Consider the following 16,670-nt stretch of genomic DNA (forward strand, 5'->3'; position numbering starts at 1 on the left):
GCCTCCCTGCAACCTAAAGTGGGGACAAGGCACATCAGCAAAATATGAGGCAGGAGGCCAGGATACTGTAGACATTTTACTGTTCCACAAGCCGTACCTTCTGGTCAAAAAGTATGCCAGTGTAAACTTGAGGGGTAAGTGCATCAGGGGTGGGTGGGGGCGCTATCAACATATCTTTTGAACAACTTAGTCCAAGAAGAAAGGAAATTATTTGAAAACTAAGATTCTCATAAATAAATGGAAGGGCTGTAAATGTTTCTTGTTAACTAGGTAGCTACCGTAAGAAGAAATTAGGTGCAACGACTAATTTGAGCCTGTTGAGCAGCTTGACTGTGTGCAGTACAGTGGGTCAGATTCAACTAAGTAGTGCCACTGGTGGAAGTGTGCACAAGGACTTCCCAATTCCTCCCACCCTGCCTCCAGTTAGCCCTGGGCAGGGAAGGAACCCCCGGAACCATAGGCAGGGGGAGAAGAGGGCAGATCACTCCATCAGACAAGTAGAAATGCTTGTGCTGACAGAGCAGTCTGCTTAGTGCTACGCTGAATTCCTCCCAATATGTTTAAACAAACAGATTCAAGGCGTGAACCTCTAGTAAGTGACGTGGCTCAACATATCTGCACAGTATCTTATCCTGCTTGGAATAACGTTGCAACAGTCGCAGCAGGTGTCTCACCAGGTTGTCTAGGGTGTGTTGATAACTAACGGGGTGCGTTTCCATGACTTTCTATCACTTCGTAGCTCTCTTCCCTTTTGTCCCTGTTGTTGCAGTGAGTGGTAAAGGCAAAGCTCCGCTGCGGAAGAGGTGCAATGCCAACCGGGTCAAACTGTTTCTTTCTGAGGAGAGCAGCTGCGAGAAAGGCTGTCAGGTCACCAGTGAGCAAATTAAAGCGGATATGAAAGCGGCCAGTGACGTGACAGCGGAAAGGAACAAAAGCAAGGATTGTTACCCTGGTTGTGGTGGCGGCACTGGGCCTCCGGGGGCCTCGGACACTGCAGCGTCTCCAAGCCCAGATGGTATGAAAACGGCTGATAGCTGCAGCGACGCCCCCTCCGCAGCAACAGAGGACTCTGGGAAGTGTCTCTGCAAGAGTGAAAGCTCCAGTGAGAGGGACAGTGAGGAGAAGCCATTGTGCTCCAGGTGTTCCTGCTATATGCCCCAGAACCAGCAAAGGAGGACTAATGGCGTCTCGGGTGGCGAATGCCCATCTACCAGTGGAGCTTGTGGTATGAATGGGCCAAATGTGAGAGGGGCGGAATTCTCCCTAAGAACATTACCAAACTGTGGCTCTTCAGGGGAGGCCAGCAATGGGAGGACTAATGAGAGAGTCTGTGGGACTGCTAATGAGGAACGGAGCCCTCCTTCACAGCAAGGCAGATACGAAATGGAATATAATGAAGATTACCCTCGCAGGCCTCTCACGAGAGCCAGAAGCAGACTTTCCCATGTGCCTCTGGTGTCTCAGTCAGGTATGGTTTCATTTATCCAAGTTTTGCATCAAAGCAGTGCATTATTGTCAAAGAAGGGCGAGGACCAGCCACATTGTCGTAATGTCAGAGCAGAAATGCAATTTTCTCTCTGTTCTTGTGTTGGGTGTTGATTATTGAGCACTCGCTCTTTGAGAGAGTTTTTTTTTGTGGGGGAGGATTCCTTGAAATACAAATACTTATAATCTGATTTGAAGCCTGCTTTCAAAATGAAAGCATAAGCTTACTGATAGCTAAAGGTAAAGGTAAAGGTACCCCTGCCCGAACAGGCCAGTCTTGACAGACTCTGGGGTTTGTGCGCCCATCTCACTCAAGAGGCCGGGGGCCAGCGCTGTCCGGAGACGCTTCCAGGTCACGTGGCCAGCGTGACAAAGCTGCATCTGGCGAGCCAGCGCAGCACACGGAACGCCGTTTACCTTCCCGCTGGTAAGCGGTACCTATTTATCTACTTGCCCCCGGGGGTGCTTTCGAACTGCTAGGTTGGCAGGCGCTGGGACCGAGCAGCGGGAGCGCACCCCGCCGCGGGGATTCGAACCGCCGACCTTTCGATCGGCAAGCCCTAGGCGCTGAGGCTTTTACCCACAGCGCCACCCGCGTCCCTCTACTGATAGCTACTTGGTGAATATTGACTGGATTCTGTGATCACATAAGCCTTTGAAACTTCTCACCACACCTAAATCATACTGTTTCTGGTATATGTTTTTTCAAAGCATAGAGCAGTTCTATGCTGGGTTCAGCCATCTTAGGTGATGGGCCATCCAGGCTCTGGGATGCAGAAGAAGTCCAAGTCTTCCTCCCAGTTCTTGAGCTGGAGACTGGGAGTGTTGCTGAGTGTAAGCAGAGAACAAAAAGAAACTTCTGGCTCAGAACTGCATTAGAACGGTGCAGGTGCCACATTTATAGCCGCTTCCAGGAAGTTTTTACGAATACCTCCCAGTTAGGAGTTATTTCCAGGAACCGGGGCTTAACTGGTATTTCACCCATGAGAGGGAGCAACCTTCTGCTGAGGCTTTGTTTGGCACATAAATGGTAGGTTCAGCAGACTTGTTACCCAGCTCCCATTACAAAAATATATATTTACATAAAGCATGGTTAAAATAATTGCAAGAAATTTAGGAACATATTCAATGAGAGCAGGTCACAAGTCATATATTCTAGAACAGTTTTATTAAAAAAAAATACTTCTCTCTCTATTCCATTTATCCTATAATCACAAGGTACTATAACTCCAGGCAAAATTAAATCAAAAGGATCTCTATTCCTTAACCTGATTAAAGGCAGGACTGGTTCAGACTCGCTCCTAAATGTGTGCTTGTCAACAACCCGTTAGATTCCAGGAAATCATTCATTTTCAGTCGTTCCTATCAGAAGAGACATTTTTCTTGCTGCATACAGTACTTGTTCCCAGAGCAGTTTCCCTTAAACATAGCAAGACCAGATAATGACTTCCAATTCAAGGTGATTCATTCCGGTTTGGGAGATCATCAACTAAGGTCAGACTCTTTCACCCAGAAGATCAGACTCTTTCGCAAGACACCAGTCGAGTGATGCTATCAGTCAGATTGGCTCAGGGGAAAACTCCCGCTGTGACATAGGCATGGCTGCTTTTTCTCTGTGCCTGCTGAGGAGGTGGAGCTTCAGCCACCCAGCAGGCAGAGGCTGAGCTGGAAGGGCATAGAGAAAGCTTGTCTCTTACAGCTGCCCTGAGGTTCCAGCTACATGGTAGAGGCCGAAACAAGCTTTTGTTGCTCCATACAGCTCTGAGCAGAAGAGGAATGGCGGAAGGCACGTTCTCATGACCCAGCAGGCAAAAAGGCAGGGAAAACTAACACACTTCCACTACCCATCACCATCTCTGGTTTGTGCCAGATCTCATGCTACCTTTCAGAGATGCAGCTTAAGTTTGGGAGCAAGATCCTGCCCCTTAGGGTGGCCTCAAATTGTAACTTGTTGACCCTGGTCATATTGATGTTCATGTGTGTGCAAAGCAGTTGGGAAGATCATGTTGCATTTCTGCTTCTGCTCACTGCAGCGATAGGCCTACATTCACCCCAAGTTAACATTCTGTTGACCTTTGGGGCACATTCTACCACACCAACATGCAACTACATATGTGTACCTTTAAGCAATAGTGCACGTTTCCTAATGTGAATTAATTATCCTGTAATGCATTTTGTCTACCCACTTTGAATGATTGATAGGTGGAGTTAAAATAATTTATTTTGTTCAGCATCGATACCTGAAATATTGAGATTTGCTCCTTTTCTCGGAGCGTTGAAAGGATCACTGCTGTTTTATATGGTGGGAGGAAAAGGGTGATGTAACCTAAAGAAAAATCTTGGTTATTAAAACTGAAAAACAATAGTCACTAAACCTCACTTGCTTTAGTGACCATTTAATGATTGTTTGTCATTTAATGATTAAGGTCTATTAATTTTATTGCAACCTAAGCTAGAGGTTTTCCTAATCAAAATAACTTCTTACGTGTTGTCTGTAATTCTGAGAGAGCCAACATTGTACCCTCCAAATTTTGTTGGGCTCCAGCTCCCATTAGCTTTGATGATTGTGTTTGATGGGGGGGTGAGAGCCCCCCAACGTCTGGAAGGTGCTGTATAATTATTCCAGCTGTAAATGCAGGATGTTTCACATATTTAGGTGGGTTTTTATTTTTATTTTTTTAAAAAGAAATGCAAAGGAAATTCATGGTTTGATATTATTCTGCACTTCTTTTAACTTAACATTTATTGAAATATTTAGCAAATGGCTATTTCTGCATATTCCCTGCATATAACAGGGAAAATTAGACAACAGGGCAAGGAAACATTTCAAAAAGAATGGAAAAAAATTATGCCGTATATAGGAAAGATAAGATGAAATAGTGAAACCAGTAGAATTGGAAATAAACCTCATAACGGGAAAGATTAAGAAAAGTGATGGATAATGAAAATAATAAGAAGCACAATGTATAAGGAGATTAATATAACTAACAGTAGTTGTAAATGAATACAAACAGACAACAAGAATTGTATAAACAGGAGGAGTTATTTGTTTATGGATATACTGTATACAAATACGGAAAATGAATAACAAAATACAAAATGGATGAAAATAATGCGATAAAATTATATGTGATATAAAAAAACCGGAAGGAGGGAAGTCAGTGCTTAGGAGTAAGTATAAATGTAAAATGCAACACATTATGTGTAAGTGGAGTATGTAACTGGAAAACTAATAAAGATTATTTTTTGGGGGGGAGAAGAAATATTTAGCAAATGAAGACTGTAAAAACTGAGGTTGCTGATGGCTGATTTTTAGTGAATTAAATATTCACTAAAACAATTTAGTTGCCTTCTTGAGATCTCTTTGGACAGAATCCATCAAAATGTTGTTTTTTCTTCTCCATCACATATTAAGTAAAACAACCCTAATCATTCAAACCTTATAAAATCAAGATAAAAGTGGCTGTATTCCTCTGAGCAACTCTTTTTCTTTTTCACCTATTGAATTTGTTTCATGTAATATCCCAATTATAAGACTTGTTTTTGAATGGTGTGTGTCTGTAACCACAGTGCTTTTTTTACTGACATTTTCTGGCCATCTGAGTGTGGTGCCTATTGACCTTGTCCTGCAGGGGCCCTGCAGACTTCAACAAGGCTGAGCCAAAGGCGAACTCAGAAATAGACTTTTTAAAATAAATAAACATTTGTTCAAAAGTTACAATACATTTTCAACCAATATATCCCCTCCACAGACACCTCTGTGATGATGGTGGCATTAAAATATCCTGTTGTACAATAAAAGAGAAAAAGGGAGACGTGATGCACAGCATATCATCAGCTGTGTCCCATGCCCAAGTTTTCCTATTGAAGACACACTTATCAAAAGTTACTCAGCAAAATTAGTGCCCAAGTATATTTCATATGTTCTTCCTTATTACCCAAAGGAAGGATCTATTGTAATTCTAAGGAAATTAGGAATCCTAAATGATTATTTCTTCACTGAACTGTGTTTCTGTTATTTTTAAGTAGTGTAGTCCATCTCTCCCCCCCCCCCGGGGTGCTAAAAGTACAATGACTTCTCCAAGCACTGCAGTTCTCAAACCTTTTTTCTTCCTCCTCCTTGCTGTATGCAGGCAGGGAGATGATATTTATACTGCATGTCCCCTTCTCTTGTCTGCTTCAGTGAGCAGAGCTCTTGTAAATGTCACTTCCCTGCAGGTGTGCAGACCCAGGGTAAATATGCATTGGACGTGAATCTAAACAGAAAGAGCGCATAGGTCCTAATACCGAACTTTCCCTTCTCAGCTGTGCCCCTTTCACACCATCCAACCACATTGGTTGTTTGTATTTTGTTTTAATGGTTTTATATAACCTTTCAATAATATCTGAACAAAATACCACGAGGAACTAAGTCTTCTCCATCTGAACCACTATTTAGACAAATATTTTATTTTTGTAATCTGCTGGCCTACTAAGACTTTGTATTTCTCTGTAGTGGTAGGAGTAGTTTCAGACTGATATAAGTAGATGATTCAAAGCTAGAGGCTGGAGCTAGAGTTTTGATAAGTGGAATTCATCTAACAAGATGCTCCCACTGGCAGTAGGGTGGGAGGCATCTTTGTTCAGAGGGCTCTTATTCCTCACCCCCCCAAAAAAAAAATTGTTCTGGATACTTGGGGGACCCTTTAAAATGAGCCTTTGTTCGCAGAGGAGCAGCTCTTAACCCATCCTTAAGGGTTTAACGCTATTTGTTTTGGCTGCTGTAAGTCCTACCACCACCTGAACCTCAGCATGTTTCGCTTTGGTGCGAGTTCCACTGAGCCCAGTAAGGCTTGTTTCCTGGTAAATATGCTTCAGGTTACAGTCCTAGAGCAATTCCAAAATCCACATGAGGGCAAGGCGTTCATTAGTTCAGCCCAAATGACATGAAGTACTGTTCAAGTCTTTGTGTTCTCCAGGACCTCTTTATCAAACTTAGATAGTTAAACATACGTTTATTTGGATTGTGTGTGTGTGTACACACACACACAATGCAATATACAAGTGTATCAAAATGTATTCAGTATAAATTAACCTGAAAATAACAATAATTACTAAGCACTGCAGGCCAGCTACTTCCAAGACCCTCATTAATCTAAGAAACCATTCACAATGACTCTGCTATTCCTGTTACAGCTGCTCACAAATAAGAAATGTCCAATCTTTTATTCATTTGTTTTTGTTCCCAGAAGCGACCAAACCAAAGCCCAGGCATTCAGTGAAGCGAAAACGGACGGCCGACAAGTCCACAAGCACCAGCGATCCTGTGATTGAGGATGACCACATCCAGGTGAGGCCTTTTTGAGCCCCAAGCTGGAAACCTGTGCCATCTTGGTGACAGCCTAGATGGATGAATGCCCCTAAATGCCGCAGAAAATGTTTTCATTCAAGGTCTACTCCGCAATTGACTGTATTTTTTTAAAAGGGCACTGTCAAACTGAAAAATCACATACTGTCTTAAGGGGATAGCAAGCAAATTCTTCGGTTTCATTTCAACAGAATTTACTGTAAGTTCTTTGTGTGCAGTGCATATCTGGCCTGTAGTCTGAGTATCTTTGCTGCTAAAGACCAGCAGGCAAGGAGGAAGACGTTCCTCTAGTAGAATGGAATGTCAGACGATCCCTTTAACCATCCTGCTTGAGTGCCGTCAAATATTTCCACATCATTATGTTATGATGTTGCTCACACTCTGCAGAAGATGCCCTGATTTCACCACCATTGGTAAATGTTTTGTTTGTCTGTATGTGTGTGGTTCATGTAGTGGTCTTTAATTTTGAAAATAATTTCTCCAGGTTCTTACACTGAAATCAAAAAACCTTGTTGGGATCACTTTGACAAATTGTGGCATAACAGATCTGGTGCTGAAAGATTGCCCTAAAATGATGTTTATTCACGGTATGTATACTTTAATTGTAATTGTTGATGCCTGGGAAACTTGTATAAATTTTCATCAGATTTGGGACATCTCCAGATGCACCACAGGGTTTCTTGTTTAATTTTCTGAACATAACGGACTCTAGCCATTGTCTCCCTCTGCTCTCAGAAGGCTCTTCGATCTAGCAGAGACTTCTATGAATGGAAAGAGGTGGGGAGAGATATTTTCATTGTTTGTTTCCTTCCTTCTGCTCTCCCTTGAGGGGAAAAGTCTGATCCAGTGGGTTGGGGAACTCTCAAATAACAACGGGAGAAAGGGAAAATTGCAGCAAGCACATCCCTCCCCTGAAGCAAAGAGCCTTTCACAAACCAAGAGGAGATAGTTGGATACAACCCTATCCATTTCACCAGCTATACTCCATGCTGTAACCCATGTGTTGGTAACCTTGAAGTCGGGTTAATGTAACACATGCCATGTAGGGTTGCTCTAGGACCAGGTTTGGAAGCTCCAGCTGGTGCTGAATGCAGCAAGGGAGCATCTGGCCAACAATATATGACATCGTTGTTAAAACAGCTGCACCTGCTGCCCATCTGCTACAGAGCCAGGTTCAAGGTCCTTGTATTACCATATTTTTCACCCTATAGGATGCACCGGCCCATAGGACGCACCTAGATTTTGGGGCAGGGGGAAATAAAGGGGGGGAATTATTATTTTTCCCCAGGCGCGGGGCTGGGGCGGGGGAAGCCCGAGCTTCCCCTGACCCCAGCCCCCAGAACGGGACCCAGAGCCATGCTGAAGCTGCGTGCAGCTTCGGCATCACTCTGGGAGCTTGCGGGGCTGGGGGAGGGGGAAGCCCTCTGCCAGCCTTCAAACCAGGTCGGTTCCGCCTCCCCGCTGTCCCCCGAGCTTGTGGGGCTGGCGGTGGGGCTCTCCTGAAGCCTGGAGAGCGAGAGGGGTCGGTGCGCACCGACCCCTCTCGATCTCCAGGCTTCAGCGAAAGCCTGCATTCGCCCCATAGGACGCACACACATTTCCCCTTCATTTTTGGAGGGGAAAAAGTGCATCCTATAGGGCGAAAAATACGGTAATTTGCAAAGCCCTGAACAACTCTGGTCCAAGCTACCTCATGGATCACCTGAACCCTTATATCCTAGCTCAGTCACTGAAATCATCTGCAGGAGCCTTGTTGATCATTCCCCGATTCAGTGAAGCTCATTTGACAACAAGAAGAAACTGCCTGTAGCGTCATTGGCCTGGTATTGTGGCATACTCTGCCAACAGATATTCAGCAGGTGCCTTCTGTGCCAACTTGTAAATGCCTGCTGAAAACCTTTCTATTCCACCAGGCTTAGGCAGGCAATTAAGAATACATCTTTCCACAATAGTGAGCTGATTTCTGATTTTTACTTTTTGTTACGGTTTTTAGTGTATGGCTTTGTGTATGATTGTTGTAATTGTCTCTGATATTTTTAATGAATGTCATTTTTTTAAAGAAAATAAATGCTTAAGAAATGACTGCTGTTAAGCTTCCACACTCCAGATAGGGTTATAATTTTGGGATAGGAGGAGTTGTCAGTGCTTCTAGATTCCTGGCAGCTTCATTTCCCAACTTAATGGGCTAAAGGGTGTTCTTTCTTTTCCTTTTTTCTGGACCACCAGAATTTTTCTGTATAATGATAGAACAGGGAGGCGAAAAAGATAAGACAGCAGTGAAGACATAAGGCATGCTTAGATTAAAAAGTTAGTCATACTTCTCACTTTTTATGCTTTTAGTTTTCATTTCCTAATTTTACCCTAGGAAAGCAAATAAATGCAAATTAAGATTTTATTGTTGCTAAATGCGTACAAATTGGCAATAAGACAACACAGCCTTTCCAACATTTTGTAATGTGGTAGGTTGTCTGTGGCCATAGCCAATACCCTAAACCTAAATACCTACATGCATTATCTTATGGTCTTCACAATTTTCTTGTCCTGGAATATGTAGCCACCAGATGCCGCGTACTTAAGCACTTGAAGGTAGAGAACGCACCAATTGTCAATCGATTTGACTATGCTCAGTGCAAGAAATTAAATATGGATCAGGTACTGGATCAGATACTGCGGATACCACCAGAGAGAAACCGGATCATTTACCTTCGTCCAATGCAGCAGGTATTCAGATGGATTTCATTTACTCAAAACTGTTTGTATTCCTCAACATCTGAGTCTTGTCCACCACCCCCCCCATTTTTTAAAAAATGAGAAATTTGCATGTCTAAGTGGGTTGTATGCAGTGGTGCTGCATTATCAGAAAACAATTCTGCATCAAGTTTTTCTTAATCCTCACTACTCTGATAAGCTTCCAGTGGCACCCCAATAAAGCTTCTCCTGAGGGTTAGGTACTACTTCAGAACAGAATGGGATAAGGTGCAGACGTATTGGGGATAAATGAAAATCAGGTGCCCTGAGAAGTCTGCTTTTTGTAAGTGTTGGCAGAGCTTCGTTGGAAAACATGTACAGAATCTCTTCATCATGCTGTTTTGTTCCTTGCAGCTTTCTCAAAAGAGAAGTATGGCATATTTTATCAGGAAACTAGGAGTGATGATAGGACACAGCTTGTAGATTATGTGACTGTATTTTGTTCTTTTATTTTGGTTATATTCCATGTTGTACTTTTTTTCCCACAGGTTGACACACTGACTCTAGAACAGAAGATATTTAGTGGTCCCTACCCATACCACATCTGTGTAATTCATGAATTTAGTAACCCTCCAAATGTTCGTAACAAAGTGCGCATTCGAAGCTGGATGGACACAATAGCAAACATTAATCAGTGAGTCTCTCTCTGAATAGAACTGTAATGGATAAATATACAGTGGTGCCTCGCAAGACGAAATTAATCCGTTCCGTGAGTCTCTTCGTCTTACAGTTTTTTCGTCTTGCGAAGCACGGCTGTTAGCGGCTATTAGCAGCTTAGCGGCTATTAACGGCTTAGCGGCTTTAAGGAAAAGGAAACAAACTCGCAAGAACTCGCAAGACGTTTCATCTTGCGAAGCAAGCCCATAGGGAAATTCGTCTTGCGAAGCGACTCAAAAAACGCAAAACCCTTTCGTCTAGCGAGTTTTTCGTCTTGCGAGGCATTCGTCTTGCGAGGTACCACTGTATATCTGTGAGTCAGAAAGGTCCTATGCTTCTCTCCCACCACCACCCCAAGGATGTTGTTGGATTCCAACTTCCATCAGCCCCAGCCAACATAACCAACAGCCAGAGATTTATGGGAGTTTTATTCAAGCAAGAACTGCAGGTTCCCCTCCCCAGCTTAGTGTGATGTAGACATCATTTCTTTTTGGGAATCGTTTAAAAGCTGATGGCGTTTTGAAACATTGGTGTATTCATTGTATTTTTCTTGTGTGAATGTAGTGATTCATGTTAAGTTTTATTCTGTCTAATCCTCATAGCTATAAGGGTTCTTCCTTATGAGCCAGTGGAATGAGAGCAGGTCCAATAACTGTTGTCCTCATTATTATTATCATAGCCTTGTAAGTTACTCCACCCCACCCCCCAAGGTACTAGCCTGTTTTTTACACTTAGGAGGGCCTGCGTTTGGATGTACAGAACACTCCAGTGCTCCTTTGTCTGCCTCTCTTATGAGTGAAAAGCAGGCACGGGAAACATTCTGAAGGCTATGAAGGCTAGGAATGAGTGATTCCTCCCTCCTCCACAAGCCCATTTGGGTTCTATCTCCATCACACAGAAAAGAGCTTCACCTACTGCATACCCAACACATAAAAACCAAGCATGCTAGTGGCAAAGCACATATTGCTTTGTCCCTTCTCCGCCGTCTCCCTGTGTTTCTATGCTGGACATGTGGGGGTGTCCTGCTCATCTAGCGTAGGAACCAAGCAGAGGAGTTACAGAATGTCTTTTCCATTTGCCACTGGCTTACTGTATTTCTTTGCTAGGTGTGCAGGAGGTTTGTCTGCTGAGTGTCTAGCAAAGAAATACAGAATACTGGCAGCAGAAGGAAGGCACGCTCTGTCCTCTGCTACCAGCTCTCTTGCTTTCTGTGCTGGGATATTCAGGAGGGAGCATCACTTTCTGGGGCCGGAGGGAGATGAAGTGCTTCCACCAGCATCCTGCTTGGTTTCTCCACAGGGCAGTATTAACCTGTGTTCCCGCTTGCACCCCAGTGAGTAAAGTGTAACCAGCGAGAAGGACCAGAGGCTCAAGATTGTAGCAGAAGCAAATTAAATGGTTTATTGATCCAAAATGCTCAACATAGGAACAGTAGAGAATTAATATTTCAGGCCTGCAGGACAGAAATAACAAAACATGCATTCAGGCAGTATGAGAATCAGAGATAGGAACTTAATATGAACCAGCATAATAATAGCATTGACAAAGCAATCAGTCAAAGCAATTTGAAAGACATCCTAAGCCTATAACTCCTTGCAGCTCAGATTGATGTGTTTGTTTTTTCAAAACCCTTCTAAGTTTCCTGAGCATTGAAAAACTCCTTCGTATTGCAGAGTAAAGTCCATAACCAATAATGCAGTGCTGAGGGTGCAGGGGAGGAGAGGGTGAATAAAAGATCCTTTTTGTGAATTGGAACAAGGAGGCAAGACAGGAAGCAGGGAATAAAGCTAGGAAATAAAAACAAATAAATGAAATGGGGTGAAATGTAAGACATTCTGGAAGTGAGTCTGAATAGAGAGATTGGGTCAACTATTTTCACCATTTATGTCATTTTGGGTATGGAGTCAGCAAGTGGATTTGTAGATTATTCAGTCGTTCGTGGGTGCCCCACAGTTCTTCTGCTGTAAAGTGTCACCAATGTCTCTTCTTCTTCTTGTGCCTTTGTAAGCACATTCCACCATCTCCAAGGTTGTAAAGAATTTGTTATTCTCCATATCACAGACGTTTTTCCGCCTCTTACCAAAGTGTCCCTGTTACCAACAAATAACATTTGGGTAGTCACTGTGCATCAACAAAATAAGTCTCTCTGATGTCAACAGCCAATAAGACTTCCAAAGAAGTTACACTGAGCCTAGACTTTTCCACTGTTGTCATCTGTCTTGGTTGATTATTACTGCTGTAGGGCTCTCAGAATCCAGTGGTTTCTTGGGCCTAACAGATCCCAGATTTACAGGTGGGGAGGATGCAAAGTACCCTCCTCCACACACAGCATAGAAATGCAGTGGGCTGCCAGAGGTGACCAGCCAAGTGGTTAAAAACAAAACTGGATTATAACGCCTCTTTCTCAGACAGAATTCAATGTTTCAGATATTCCATATTTCTCATATAGAATTCCATGCTTACTCATATTTGTTGTTCTTGTTTTCCCCCTCTAGAGAACTTATTAAATATGAGTTCTTCCCTGAAGCCACGCGAACAGAAGATGACCTGAAAAAATATACAAAGTACCCCTGGGGGAGAGACATGTACACGTTAGAAGGTGAGCATTATAGAGACATTTATATTCTGTTTCTCAAGCAAATACTTCTTTGAGTTCCAACAGATATCAGGGTAGTTGAAGTCTCCCGTGCCATGACTATATTTATTTATTATTTTTAAATTTCTATTCCACCCTTCATGCAAGAATCACAGGGCAGTTTGCAATATAAAAACACAAAATACATTACATCATAATGAACAAAAACTATGACATCCCCCGATGCGGCTTAAAAGGCCATAGATTGTTAAATTAGCCAAAGGCCTTGAAGAAGAGGAATGTTTTTGCCTGGCACCTAAAGATATGTAACAATGCACCTGTCACTCAGACTCATACATAAGATGGCTTGAGTAACTTTATCCAAACCTGCATTACACTCAAGTAGGATGCAAAATCAGCTCAGTCAGTGCTGTGAATCAGGTACCTAAATTGGCAGAACAGCAAAAATTCTGTGCACTCTTTAGCACGAAAACCCCATAAAGTAGGATAGCATTGTATTTGTTGCATGAACAAGTAAAAAAATACACCAGATAAGCAATTGTTTTAACGCTTATAATTGCTACTGCTTATTTTCCATTTTGGCTATTGTATCTCTCCTTTTTGAATGTTTGGTAATCTGCACTAGGAAGATACCATCCAAGTCCTTGAGTGTCTGTAGCAGTAAGGTCACTGTTCTCTCTCCTACCATGTTTATCCCATATACTCTCAATCTGCCTTCCATGCTCCAATGGATTTCTTCACAAGTGGACACATCCTTTACATATAATGCTCCTCTTCCTCCCTTCCTGTTTAATCTATTCCTTTTGAGCAGGTTATACCCCTCAATTTCTACATCATCTCATGTGTGATGGTCAGGTGTGTACAGAGGTGGCAGGCCCAGTGGGTGCACTCAGTCTATCCACCTCAATGCACACATCTTACCACTGATCAAATACATGCACACACCTTGTTCCCTAGACTGGCCTAAAAGGCAGTTGTAGGTTGAACAGAGGGGATTACAGCTGACGAAACAGCATGAAAATGTCCTTACTTTCTTTCCAATTGCCTTTGCCATAGGTGTTGTGGATGGCGCCCCGTACTCTATGATAACGGATTTCCCCTGGTTGAGGTCACTCAGAACAGCTGAGCCTAATGGCTATGCCAGATATGACTTTGAGGATGATGAAAAAAGTAAGTGAATGCAAATATCTTTACTGATGAAGAACATTTGTGCTGCCCATCTGCTCAAAACATACCCAAAGCAGTGCCCACCTTTGACATGCAGTAAAGCTTCATTGAAATTAGTGGCTTTCTGATAGAAGGCCTTGTGTTCCTCCTTATTCATTCAGATCTGGGAGTGAAACTTTACTCTGTATTCCAGCAAGTCAGCAGTTACATTCTGCTAGGGCTCAGGGCAGACTCTGGAATGCACTAAGGTATGGAAGGCAAGTTGTCAGCATCAGGTGACAACAACTTTATTTAGAACGATATTTCCTAACTGCTGAGTAAGGTAAGGTTATATACGGCAAGGGTGGGGAACCTTTTTCATATGGAGGGCCATATTTCTAGGCAACCTTCCATGGGCCACATACCAGTGGTGGGTGGGTCCAAAGTGGACAGAATAGTTAATGTAAATCTTATCATTGTACAGTAGACTCGTTTTATACATACTGTTCCCTGTCCTCCATCCATGCAAGGAAGAGTCAATTAGAGCTCAAGGACACATTCCAGCTAGGCAGAAAACATGCAAGGAGGACTGACAAGGTTAGACGACCTTGAGATCCTTTCTAGTTCTATTGTTTCCAATTCTATGGCAAACAACGCTAAAGCAATAAAACTCAGCCATGAGAGAAAAGCAGGTTAAAAAGTGTCGCAGGATGTGCTTGGGTGAAAAGAAGCACTCTGTTGTACCCAGCAGAAGAGGCTCTGGTGTCCACAATGCTTTTTACAGTTTTCTCCAAAGAGATGGTGACCCCTGTGCACTATTAGGCTGAATGGAATAGCCAAATCCCCCCCCCCCATTTCTTTGTATTGCTTACACTTCAGTTTGAATGTTTGATGCTTATGCCTGAGAAAATACTCCTTCCTTTTTAAAAGCGAGTATAAATTCCATGGTTAATTCCTTTTGCTTCTATTTTCTTTTTCTCTCTTTCTATTTTTAGCTACTATTTATGCTCCCCGAAGGAAAGGACAGCTATCAGCTGACATCTGCATGGAAACCATAGGCGAAGAGATCTCTGAGCACCGTCAAATGAAGAAAGGTGTCTTCCAGAGGGTGGTAGCCATTTTCATCCATTACTGTGATGTCAATGGGGAGCCTGTAGAGGATGATTACATCTGATGGGATCAGGCTGCAGCCTTCTAGCCCTTCCTTCCTTTGGACTGGTGTCGCCGGCAAAGAAAGCAAGTGGATTCCTTCCACTTACCTTAGTGCACTGAGAGGTCTTGGAACTTGTGTGCTTCACAATTGCCCCAATGCCTACTGGGACAGAGTTTGTAGCAAGTGTATAATGAGAAGTTGCATTATACACTGAGGACTCTACGTAGAAAAAAAAATCTTCTTGAAGTTGACTTTATTTCATATGTTTATATTAAGAAATGTAATTTAAAGTTCCATTTTAATGAAGGCAACTAATTATGGCAAGGGAGAAAAGTTTGAATTTTTTTTAGCTCATTTTATTCATAGCAGTATTTTTTGTTTGCCATGGGCAACTTTCCATATGCTACGTTTGGGAGTCACAGGATTCTTTTAATCTGTGCCTTTTTTTCCTCTTGAGTATCCTTAAGAATCCATTCTGAGTAAATCTGTTGAACAGTCTTTGAGTCGCATGCATTTTTCACTGGGAACTAAATCAGTGGCGCTAAGCTAGTCAAAGAGTGACAGAAGTGGGCAGGGCATGACCTATAGAAAACAGTCAGATTAAACGCAGACACACAAACTGAGAACTTCTATCTTATTTCAGAAAGTTTGTGGGCCAGAGTGCAAGATAAAGCAATGCATTAAAAAATGGTTTCTGTTGCAGTTTCCTCCTCCAAGATACACTGCCTTTCTAAAAAGATGCAAATACACTTGATAAAAAAATATTGGCTAGGTTTTTATTGTATAGAATGGCAAGAAAAGAGAGGGCACTCACCTTCCAATCCCATTCTTGATATGCTATTCTGTGAATAAAAAACTCAGAATATCGTAAACCCTGAAGATGGAAATTATAGAGCAGTGCATCATCTTTTGTCTCAGTAGCTTCGAGATACCAAATTATGCGAGCATTCTGGGTATTTGCATAAATAAGATTGGCAGTTATGTGGAGTTATTTATTGACACAGGAAGGTTATATAATCAAGGTTGAAGTAAAAGATCCAGCCGTTTAGTAGTAATTGGATATGAACACATTTCCTGTTCAGCAAATGGCTGGAATCTAATCTTATTTCTTCTGTTTCGTGCATCTCTAGAGAGCTTATCTCCCTGCATTTTGCTGAAAGCTGTGTTTTGTGCATTAATTAATGTCTCTGAGTGAATGGATATGAAATGCAAGAGGAAAGGCCATGCAAGGTTCTGTGTTCTTTGGAAGCACAGAATTCAGCACCCTGAAAATCTCCCACTTCCATGGATTTTATTTTCTTGGTGCATGCATTCATATTTAGACCTTCACCCCACTACAATTTTGAGAAGCATCCATTCTCAAATTACAACTTCCTAACAGGGCTTGCAGAGCCACACCTTCAGCCCTGCTGCTTATGGCAACCACAGCAGAAGGTGTGGGGCAGGACAGTTGGGCAGCAGTCATATTGCCCCAGCTCCCTCCCTCAGGACATCCAGTTTAAGGCTTTGCACTGGCTCCTAGCAGCAGAGCTCACACC

General features: G+C 42.7%; 1 protein-coding gene across 3 annotated transcripts in view; it reads left to right on the forward strand.

Annotated features, from left to right (window-relative positions):
• Positions 1 to 15,630, forward strand: part of FBXO38 (F-box protein 38) — a 35,911-nt gene extending 20,281 nt beyond the window's left edge. For all 3 annotated transcript variants that reach the window (XM_082213006.1, XM_082213007.1, XM_082213008.1), the window contains 8 exons: positions 770 to 1,468; positions 6,714 to 6,814; positions 7,317 to 7,419; positions 9,387 to 9,553; positions 10,069 to 10,214; positions 12,733 to 12,836; positions 13,890 to 14,003; positions 14,975 to 15,630. In XM_082213006.1, the coding sequence (XP_082069132.1) occupies positions 770 to 1,468; positions 6,714 to 6,814; positions 7,317 to 7,419; positions 9,387 to 9,553; positions 10,069 to 10,214; positions 12,733 to 12,836; positions 13,890 to 14,003; positions 14,975 to 15,153 (1,613 nt within the window). In that variant the 3' untranslated portion in view covers positions 15,154 to 15,630. The remainder of the gene's footprint in view (positions 1 to 769; positions 1,469 to 6,713; positions 6,815 to 7,316; positions 7,420 to 9,386; positions 9,554 to 10,068; positions 10,215 to 12,732; positions 12,837 to 13,889; positions 14,004 to 14,974) is intronic.
• The last annotated feature ends 1,040 nt before the right edge of the window (positions 15,631 to 16,670 follow it).

Source organism: Podarcis vaucheri (genome assembly GCF_965113315.1).
Source record: "Podarcis vaucheri genome assembly, chromosome: 2".
Lineage (NCBI taxonomy): Eukaryota > Metazoa > Chordata > Lepidosauria > Squamata > Lacertidae > Podarcis > Podarcis vaucheri.